Source organism: Carcharhinus amblyrhynchos, chromosome 4 (assembly GCF_965287045.1).
Source record: "Carcharhinus amblyrhynchos chromosome 4, sCarAmb.v2.hapA, whole genome shotgun sequence".
Taxonomy (NCBI): Eukaryota; Metazoa; Chordata; class Chondrichthyes; order Carcharhiniformes; family Carcharhinidae; genus Carcharhinus; species Carcharhinus amblyrhynchos.
The window spans coordinates 46,281,297-46,292,481 of NC_137327.1; the positions used below are offsets into that span (position 1 = coordinate 46,281,297).

General features: G+C 41.5%; 1 protein-coding gene across 1 annotated transcript; it reads right to left on the reverse strand.

Annotated features, from left to right (window-relative positions):
* Positions 1-344: 344 nt before the first annotated feature.
* LOC145342568 (chymotrypsinogen 2-like) lies at positions 345-9,604 on the reverse strand. Its single transcript, XM_080188122.1, has 7 exons — positions 9,547-9,604; positions 9,344-9,447; positions 6,546-6,625; positions 6,371-6,449; positions 3,524-3,704; positions 612-745; positions 345-506 (listed from the first exon to the last, which is right to left on the reverse strand). Exons 1-7 carry the CDS (start codon positions 9,602-9,604, stop codon positions 345-347), a joined length of 798 nt encoding a protein of 265 aa, XP_080044248.1.
* Between the last annotated feature and the right edge of the window lie 1,581 nt (positions 9,605-11,185).

Consider the following 11,185-nt stretch of genomic DNA (forward strand, 5'->3'; position numbering starts at 1 on the left):
GTGAGGAATGGAAATGTCACACAAGTTTGTAGATAATCATATATATTATCTATTTTCAAAGTTTGCAACCTGCAGCAAAAACAATTATGTCCAAATTTGAAACAATATTTTATGACATGCTAAACTCTTTTAAGATCTCCTTTTGAGGTAACAAATGAGCAACAAAGTGCCCAACACAAATTGTGGTGGAAGAGGGGCAACTATAATGATTTATTTTCTTATTTCATTTGAATGAAACTAACTGTACCTCTTTCAAGTATCTAGGAGACGGGGTAAAAAAACCACTTTACATTGACTTGGCAAGTTCTTTATTTTAAAACCAATTAAGCTTTGAGTCAGTTCCACTAATTGGCAGCAATTGTGTCCACAATCCAGGAGTGGAACTCAGTCACTCTAGCATAGACTGCAGGGATTCGGGTGGAGCAGTAACCACTGCCCCAGGAAACGATGCCCACCAGGTACCAGGCTCCTCCATCTTGGCAGACAAGAGGTCCACCTGAGTCACCCTGTAGGAAGAGGACAAACCAATTCAACATGATTGTTACAAATTGACAAAAAAACCTATTATTTAATGCAGTGTAATATTTTTCTGTGTGACATATTTTCCATACCATGCAGGAGGTAGCACCAGCACCACCAGCGCAAACCATGACATCTGTGATTTTGTTGCCCCAGAAGTTCTGGCACCGAGAGGTGGTAAGGAGAGGAAGGGCTGCCTGCTGCAGTTGGCAAGGTGTATTGCTCGCTGTGGGGACAAGGAAAAGCTCAACATGTAGTAAGATTATCTGGAATTATTGAGGCAATCGTAACTGTTGAAATGCTTGTAAAATGATTAACCAATGGGCAGTTTGACAAGTGTGCTAAAATAATTCAATACAGTGGATAAAAGGAAACTAGTCTGCTGGGGCGACATCCAGAACAAGCAGCATAATTGGAGCCAAACCATTCAAGAACAAACTCAAGAAGCAGAAAAGATGGTGGTGATCTGGAAGTCTTTCCCCCAATTACTATGGATGCTGAGCCAACTGAAACTTTCAGCGCTTGGATTGGTGGATATTTGTTAGGTGAGGGATAAATGCTAGTAAATGGTCCAAAGGTGTGCAAGTTAGGTGGATTGGGCATGCTAAATTGTCCCTTAGTGCACTAAGAAATCTAGGTTAGATGGATTAGCCATAGTAAATGTATGGGGCTCCAGGATAGGGTGGGGAGAGAACCATGATAAAGTACTCTTTTGGAGAGTCGATAATCTGAATGGCCTCCTTCTGCTCTGCAGGTAATCTATAGTTCTATGACTCTATGAGGATCAAACTGAATGGCAGAACAGGCTTGAAGGACTGAATAACCTAATTTCCTACTTAATTTTCTTGGTTTAATATTTCTTATTAATTCTAAACAATATCTGTCTTGGGATCTAAAGAAGAGTGAATAAATTATGTTCACTTCAAGAGAAATGGTTTGATGAAGGAAATGGGGAACTCATGAATAAAGACAGGAACATGGTAAATGGAAAACAAGTAGGTGAATGAACTTGTATTAGATTTGTGAGTTTTTAAAGCATTTGGCCTTTTATTATGGATCAGACATGATTAGGATCTTAAAGTCAGTAAATATGGATTTTCTTTACAGTGTTACTGTTTTCAAGTGTATCCCAAAACATGCATAATTTAGGGATTTTATATTTGATCTTTCCTGATTCTGGCATTTGAAGTTTGCTCGAATTCTTGTTTGACATTTGTGTGAATGAGTTAACATTCTTGAATTCTGGATCTTTTAGATCAAAAGGAAAACAGCTAATGGTTGATGAGTACCCGAGGGTCTTCCTCTTTTCAAAGAGATGTTTCAATTTACACTGTAACGTATGTCAGAAGAGAAAATAACCACTGGTTAAGACTGAAAAGCTAATTGGCTTGAATATTCATCTTGTAAAGGGAATCTTGAATATCTTATGTGTTTCTATTAATAATGGCCAGCATTGATCAAATGGAGCGAATGGCATCCTTCTGCACTGTAAAAGGCTCTGATGTTCAAACTATAATCAATGGGCTGATTGTAAAGTCCTTGTAACACATTAGAAGCAAATCATTTTGATCACCATTACACTATGCAATCAATATTCCAATGAACGTTAGAAATAACGCACTTAACCACTTGTTTCTTCTTAATTGCCTCTTTATAAATATTTGCAATTCATTTTTAAGTAGCTTAAATATTTATTTCACTCAAAGCACAGGAAGATTGAATTAATATAGGATCTCACCACATCTCTCCAGGTCATCCCATAGTATTTCTCTTACAACTAACTGCATTCAAAGTCTGGTCACAGAAGTGGAAATAGCAGTCATGTTATGCACAACAAGAGTAAAACCACAGTTTCTGCTACCTCACGCTATCTTCAACTAATAAAGTAACCTCGTTTGTGATAATGCAGCATTAGCCTTGCTGACGTTTAAATGAACAGGACTGGATTTTCTCCTGCTCTATCATTCCAATTTAGGCAGTAATATGCAGGGAAAAATTGGGATTATTAGGTGTGGAGAGTTGTGCAAGAATCAATTGGTCACAATCTTTGTAACCAAAAGGAGAAAAAAATTGACCATGCTGCATGGCAGGGTCCAGATGTGATGGTGGTGTCAATGCTAAATACATTGTAACAAATGCTAATCATTGTAACATATTGCCTTTGAACCATTACTCCATTGGTAATCTCCTATGGCTTCCATTCATAAAAAAATCAAAAAGATTGCCAAGTCTGTCCTTGCCAAGTCTTACCATATCCCAGAGAATTGACTTTGAGGTTCTAGTCTGCAGCTTCAAATCTCTCTGCACTCTTGCTCCTTCCCACTTCCATGATTTTCCCTGGATTATATTCCTGCTTCCAGTCTGCAGTTCTCCACCACTGGCTTGTGCTTTATCCCCCTCTCCTTTCACTCTTCAGCTAACTTGCTTTTGCCCTCTTGGCTTCTCCACCTCCTCGCCTCCCTTCTTGCTTAGGATCTTCTTCAGTTGTGTTTTTATCGCTTCAATGTCTTCCTTTTGCCCACTCACAGTTCTTTCATTATCCAAACTATCCATCACCATGTGCCATGGGATACCTCTTCTTTGTAATAAACTCTGCCTTCTGCATCCTTCTCCCTAACATTGACAGCTGTGCCTTCAGCCATGTAGACTTCTTGTTTTGGAATTTCTCCGCAATCTTCTTCACCTCCCAGCACTTCCTTCTCTTGCAAAGGAAAGCTTATAACCTGCCTCTTTGACCAAGTGTTCAGTTATTTGTCCTGAATTTTCATTCTCTTGGTCAATTTTCATCTGCTATACTCCTGTGGAGTACCTGTGACACTCTATGTATTAAGTATGCAATATAAGCGCAAGTTGTTGTCATGAGCACTGTAGAAATATGTTAGTCTTGCAGAAAGCAAAGTTCAGAAAGGAGCTTTTCCAAATGTGATTGCTGTCAGTTAAATCCGCCTGTAGTATTTGAGAGGCAACAGAGTTTATTTGGAAAGTAGTTATGAGGGTCCCATACCAGTCGATTGAGTTAGACCCCATCCTGAAGTGACACACAACTTGCCCCCTGGGAAATTGGCAGCCACACTTGCCAGACACACAGGGGAAATGCGGTCCGTGAATCTAACGGGGGAAGCGACCTTCACCAAAGTCACATCATTATTGATGTTATACGGATCCCAGCCAGGATAGGTGATGACCTGTAACAGAAAAGTGAAAAGATTAGATCTTGCTCACTGGAGATGTCTAAGCTTCCACCCTGTTGTACTGAAGGAACTGTACCTTCTCTCAGGTTTGGTACGGAGCTCACCTGCTGCCATTTCACCAGTAATCCCATTTACCTCATCAAGGAGTGGAGGAGGGCAGTTCCAGTTAATTGAATGGGAACAATTATGAAGAATCAGCACTGAAAGATCGCAACTATATCCAAACCTGTTGCTTTAAACTCTTTATGGTTTGGTGTGGCCTTGTGGCACAGAATGATGCCCAATCTTCATAATTCAGGACAACCAATCCCTAAATCTTCTTTTGAGCCAGATTTGGAAATTGTGAAACTTTAGTGAGATGAGGGGCAATTTCCCTGGTTATTTTTAAAATTTAATTTCACATAGCTAACAGGATTATCATATTTATTTGAGGCACTCTTGAGGGGATCAATTTTTTTTAAAGACTGGGCCGTTATGATTTTTTGGGATTATATGTGAGATTGACACTGTCCGTTATTGGACTTTGAAAGAAGCTTGCAGCATCAAGACAGAGAAGAAAAAGATTCATGTTTCAGATCTACAGGCTCTCCACATTCTCCACAGGTGCTGCTGATCTTTCCAGTGTTTTATGTGTTGTTTATTTCAAATTTCCAGCATGTGTAGTATGCACAGTGTTTTGCTTTTGCTTTTAAACAGCCTTGTCCAGAGTTGGGAATGTTTCAAGACTGTTAAATGGGGGAACAACTGGAAGCAAGGTGCTTTTAAAGTTTGACATTCTTGTCCCTCAAGCATTTATGTAGAACCGTCACTGAGACAAGACCCTTCCTGATTTTTACAACCCTCTTAATTAATTTACATATAGATCCCGGGTGGGATTTTCCAGTCCTACGTGGCAGCAGGATTCTCCAATCCTGCCAAAGGCGACCCCCAGTGACGGGTTCCCTGGCACACAAAACACCGTGGACATCGGTGGGACCGAAAGACCCCACTGGCAGCCAATGGCAAGTAGTCTCCATTGCTGGAAACTACGCCACCAGGAGATGGGCAGGGGGACAGGAGAGGCGTGTATAGAAAATCTCATTGTCTCTTATAAGCAATAAAATTAATTGTAATTGTGGATTTGCCATTATGACCAATTAATGTATTTTTGTTCCCTGTAGGAACGACAAGTTTAAACCTGAGACAAGCTACATATGTATCAATACAATAAAAGTCATGATATGGAGATGCCGGCGTTGGACTGGGGTAAACACAGTAAGAAGTCTGACAAGCTTTTGGGGTTTTCCTGATGAAGGGGCAAACTCCGAAAGCTTGCGAGTTTACTATCAAATAAATCGGTTGGACTTAAACCTGGTGTTGTCAGACTTCTTACTGTCAATACAATAAACCCAGGGTAACTGGCCCCATATTACATTGCACTACCAATCTCTATGCAAATCTAATAAAGGGAAGGTAACCTTAATAAGATCAGAGTAAAGAACATAAATGGGAAAGCAAGCTCAGGCACTTCTGTGTCAGCATGGCCTCTTGACTTAGCAATACCAACCACCGCAACCAGTGCAGAATAAAATTGTAAATGCAGAAGGAAGTTCCTGAAATACTGATACCAGGAGGAATGCATTCTGAACAGGACAATGAGAACAGTTCAGAACTGGTGCTCCAACAGAAACCACCAGTTATTAATAACAAAATATTTACGCAATGGTAACCTGAGAAAAGTAATTATTGCTGACATGAATTAGGGTGTGAGGGTTTTATTTAGTTAAAGAGTGAAGAGAATAAATAAGGTAAGATCAGAACCTTTTCCTTTATGTCTGTAGGAACATTTCTCTTTGAATTCGACAGACTTTGAGAAGTTTATTCGTTTGAATCTTGATTGGAAAATTGGGCTTCAGCAGCAAGGTTGGCATTTATCATGCGTCTCTCATTGCCCTGAGAAGCTGCTGGTGAGGTCGCTTCTTTTTGATGGAACTGAGAAGGCAGTTAGCCGCATAGAAGCCACATTGATTAAGGATGAGAGGGGTTCTTCATTAAGAAATGTTAATAAACTCAAAGGGGTGATCTTACCAAATAATTCTAAGTGCCAAAAGAGCGTGTAAACAGAAGAGACTCGCGTTCTTTTTTTGGGCAAACTCCCAGAGGCAATCATATAGCACTTAGAAAAAAACTGAGATGAAGTGTGATTCTTTCCACCGGGGGAGTGGACAGAGCCTACCCACACTGGGAAACCAGCTGTTGAGCTGTAGGGACGCTATTGTGCATGCGCCCCAATTTCCCAGTACAGATCCCTGGCCCTGATTGCCTTCCCAGGCGTGAGGCTGATTACAGCAGCGGAACATGGCTGGTAACATTGCAAGAGGTGAGAAATCAGGCGCGAAGCCTGATTTTTGCCTCTTGCCCAATTTTACCAGCTCGCCATGCCGATCGAGCCAGTGAGATCACCCCTGTAGGTTTGTGCAACAAACCTCATGGCCACATTTACTGGTGCCAGCTTTTTATTTCTAGGTTCTGTTTGAACTGAATTCAGATTCTGAAGCTGCTATGGTGGGATTTGATTTTGCAGTAACTGCTTTACTAGTTCACTAACATTGTCACTATTCCAAACTCTGATTTCTTTCTGTAAAATTTAGCAGTGGAGGTGCCAGTGGATTTCTGGGTACCTTTTCAATCCTCAGAACCTGGGCGTCTTCTTTTGTTGAACATTTATTGGACGCTCCAACGATAGCCAGGTCTGCTGTGCTATGGGAAAGCAAGACATTGCTCAGAGTAGGGGACTTCTGTCCATTAATGCTATCATTGTGGATTCTGAACATTCTCATTGAGTGGAATTCTCACCTCACTCCGCAATGGGCAGCAGTCACAAACCAGTTTTCACTGATTAAGGAGCCTCCACAGAAATGCCAGCCAGTGGTGTCCTGTTCGAAAGAAGCAATTGGCAGTGAAAGGGGAAAAAAGATCAGTTTCCTTTGGCCATCTCTATGTCAAAATCCAAAACTGTTAATCAAAATTCCCAACTCATTCAAACATCACCGCAACCCTTGCCATGTACAGTGTCAATATTAAAGAGACAAATATACAAGTCTAAAACTGATTTGTCACATTTTTGGAGGCAGTCGCAAAGCTGTGATTTACATTTTCAAAAAAAAATTATGTGTCAAATGATTAGTCTTTAAAACTGTCCACAGTATGTGTTTGCAGAAATGATACTGAAATCAAAATAAGTTGATTGTTTCAGGACAGAAACCTTGATCCAAATTTTGGCAGTCGGGGGTGAAGTGTTGACATCAAAACAAGTTGCCCATAAAAGTTTAGTGATCTAGATGGCACGGGTTTCACCTTTTCCCATGCCAATTTCATCCTGGCACCAGATAGTGAGCATTTCAGGTATTCAGCAACACTGATGTCATCAGATAGGCTAAGCAACCAATCAGATTGAAGAATCCTCACAGATAGCAAAGCAAATAGCAAAATCTTTTCTGATTTTCTAATTTTACAGAAAGTGAAATTAAGATTAAGATAGACAAAGAACAAAGAAAATTACAGCACAGGAACACAGGCCCTTCAGCCCTCTAAGCCTGCACTGACCATGCTGCCCGACTTTACTAAAATCCCCTACCCTTCCAGGACCATATCCCTCTATTCCCATCCTATTCATTTATTTGTCAAGACTCTCCTTAAAAGTCACTACTGTATTTGCTTCCACTACCTCCCCCAGCAACGAGTTCCAGGCACCCACCACCTCTGTGTAGAAAAACTGCCTCGTACATCTCCTTTAAACCTTGTCCCTCACACTTAAACTTATGCCCCCTAGTAATTGATTCTTCCACCCTGGGGAAAACCTTCTGACTATCCACTCTGTCCATGCCTCTCATAATCTTGTAGATTTCTATCTGGTCGCCCCTCAACCTCGAGAACAAACTAAATTTCTCCAACCTCTCCTCATAGCTAATGCCCTCCATACCAGGCATCATCCTGGTAAATCTTTTCTGTACCTGCTTCAAAGCCTCCACATCCTTCTGGTAGTGTGGTGACCAGAATTGAACACTATATTCCAAGTGCTACTTAACTATGATTCTATAAAGCTGCAACATGACTTGCCAATTTTTAAATCCAATGCTCCAGCCGATGTAGGCAAGCATGCCGTATGCCTTCTTGACTACCTTCTCCATCTGCGTTGCCACTTACAGTGACTTGTGTACCTGTACACCCAGATCCCTCCTCCTATCAATACTCTTAAGGGTTCTGCCATTTACTGTATATTTCCTATCTGTATTAGACTTTCCAAAATGCACTAACTCACATTTGTCCGGATTAAACTCCATCTGCCATCTCTCCGTGTGGGATGAAGAAACAATACAGACCAAGTTCACAAAAAAAAATTGAAAGGGAAAAATTAGACTTTCTATAAATATAAAATTAATTTTTCAGGGCCAGAGACATTGATCAACGATAGATTTTGATTTAGAACTCTATTAAAAGCCAAGTTACACCTCATTCAACAAGGCATTGCCTTTTCAACTGCTTCAATTGTGAGATCAATTGGATTGAGGGTCCAAACTAAAAGCAGGACTTAAAGGTAATGATATCTGTGTTGTTCCCCGATAATTGTACTACTTGGAAAAGGGATAAATGGATTAGAAAATCAAATGTGTGACTGAAGAACTCGGTCTGGGCTTTCAGCTTTGAGGCAAGGATCCTGAGTCATGCTATTTCCCTATGTCACTATCCCGCCCCTTGCCTATCAGTGCCCACTCCTGCTATTTTCATCACGGATGGTGGAGTGGGCCAGAGTTGAGGCTGGCATCTCTGGAAGCAGGCATGAGGCTGCAATGGATGTGAGTGGCTGCTGAAACAGGCAAATTGTAAGTCCTGCCTCTAACCCTGGGACATTGGGCCAGATCAGATGCTGAGTGTGAACCCCCCCCTAAATCCTCACCCCCGGCAACTCTCTCTTTACCCCATATATCCCATTGTTCCCCTACGCCCTTCCTGCTGCTGATTACATGTTCAGCCATATGTGATTAGAGGTGGTGTGGCTGGAGCATTGAGCTCCAAATAGCACCATTAGCGTCAAATTAGGATTGTACATGGATTGGCGGCATAGTTCAGCTGCTCTGCACATTTCTAGAAGATGTTTCTTGCCCTCACCAATACGATGGCTGGCACAATACTCCAGAGTTGCGAGTGCGTGGCTCAGATGCCATTTTGGATCTCAAGCAGCATCTGCAGTGCCCAAGCACACCATACTCCCTGTCTGAGATGCCCACTGCAGATGTTGCAAGAAAGTATAATCTGAGATTATCCAGAGTTTTGTTGTTCTCAGGGAATGAGGTCTAACAGATCAGACACTATTTGTGCTCCAGGTGAAAAAAAAACAAATATAAAATGACTATTATTGAAAATAGGAAAGAGAACAGAAACAAAATTCAAAGCAACGGCAGATCATATAATTTCTCAGTACTATAGAACAGCACATTAGCACAGGACTTCACACTGCTGCCTCACAGCACCAGGGACCTGGGTTCGATTCCCAGCTTGGGTCACTGCTGTTTTATAAACCGTGTCTGCTGTTAATGATGGTATATGTAGTACATCGGGAGTTGTGCTAATCTCTAACCATAGTAACAACATACCTGCAGGGAGACCTGCCATGGCCAGGACCCTGAGACAGCGTTTTCACCATTTACAATCCGGGCATAGCCAGTGATGACAGGGCTGATGGCTGGGACCCCACAACCTAAATTTAAAGTAGCCAGTGCATAGTTAAGGATTAATTTTAGCATCATACCTCCAACTAAAACAGAAGCTAAAATAGTCACTTTAAAATTTAACTTACTCTGTCCATAAGCTGTGCCAAGGATGGCAAGACAGGAGATGAGCCAGAGGAAAGCCATGGCTTTTGCTTTGGCAGTTGTTTTGAGTTTGAGAATTGTGATCTAAGGCAACTTATAGCCTAACTGTGATGTTGGCTCTCAAACAGATTAAAGCTGAGCTTTACAACCATGTGTACCTGACAACATTTCTTTCCAAAGTAAATTGATGATGTGGAAAGTACACCCATTATTGAAACAGTGAATATAAATTACTGACTCCTGATAAATTTTGTATGTGTGCCTGGAAATGTTGAACACAGATGGAAGTTTCTGCAAATGAGCATCTGGCAATCTTTGTAATGTGCCCATTTAATGATGCAATATAATCTAAATAGGGTGACAGAAGGTATTATGCACTGATGGTAAAAGAGACATGCTGTTGAAGCTTTTTGTCTTGTACTGATCAGGACAGATGCAAGAATTTCAAATTTCAAAAGGAACAGCAATTTATACTGCTTGAGAAAAGGGGTGCTGATTGGTTGTCAAGTTGACTCTGATTGGTTGCGATGTTTCCTTGACTAGGAAGTTTTTGTTTATTTTGTAAAGGTGCAATGACTGGACAGGTGACTGTCTATGAATATATGTAGCATATAGAAGCTTAAGTGAGCCCTCTCTTAAACTTGTTATAAGTGTAATTCTTATCACACTTGGGATGGTTTAGCAAGTGCTGCCCAATCGTAAAATCGCACTTAACATTACACATTATGTTCTGAGTTTTGCAAGCCAGGATGGTTCACTATGGTCAGTATTCTGCCTATTGTAACAGCTGAAGGGATGAGCTGTTTGATATGATTCACCAGTCGTTGGGAGATACACCTACAAGCCTGGCATCACACTGGCACTGAAATTCCTATACCACACTACACGCTTGGGTGGTAGGCAGGACACCTTTTAAGCTTGGTGGCAGCATCTGGTTAGTAGGCTGTACATTCAACCGATACAAGGCTTTAATCGATATTCTGTAAATTGGCACCATGAGTATACAGGCTATTTTGTGTGACTATCTTGGTGGCGCACCACATTAAATTCTCCATGAAGGTGGCCATTCTTTCAATGGTGGTGGACACCAGTGGAAGTGCCTGAGACATCATGACTTGAGATTGTCTCCTCCATTTTCTGTACGAGGGTGCATATTACCCCTGGAAATTCTAATGGAATCACAGACATTTTCATTCCTGTTCCATAAGTACCCATTTGGGGTATGACCCGAGGCCCAGCATCTGTGTTCAGCTGCAAAGAACTTGAATTGTCTGCGCTCTCCAACTGGGACTCTGCTGCTGAACCTGTCTCCAGCATCTGTAACTTGTTCCTCATCATGCGCCATCTTGTCTCTCTGTGTGTACGTATTTGAGCTGGCTGAGGATACACAGGAGTCATGTGATACTCATCCCTCATCTCCTCCATTGGGAGTGACTGGTCTCCAACTCAATTTTCAAATTTGCTGATGACTCCTCTTTAATGGGTCAGATCTCAAACAATCCGACACATCCTTGGACTTGGGGAGAAAACCAGAACACCCAGAGGAAACCCACACAGACACGGGGAGAATGTGTAGACTCCACACAGATAGCCATCCAAAGCTGTCTCACAGTGCCAGGTTAA

Excerpts from the sequence above, each read along its gene's own strand:
- LOC145342568 (XM_080188122.1), bottom strand. The coding sequence starts at position 9,604 with ATGGCTTTCCTCTGGCTCATCTCCTGTCTTGCCATCCTTGGCACAGCT. Across the intron at positions 6,450-6,545 it reads GCTGCCCATTGCGGAGTGAG|CACAGCAGACCTGGCTATCG; the intron begins GTGAGAATTCCA and ends GCTTTCCCATAG. Across the intron at positions 3,705-6,370 it reads AGGTTCTGAGGATTGAAAAG|GTCATCACCTATCCTGGCTG; the intron begins GTACCCAGAAAT and ends TTTCTGTTACAG.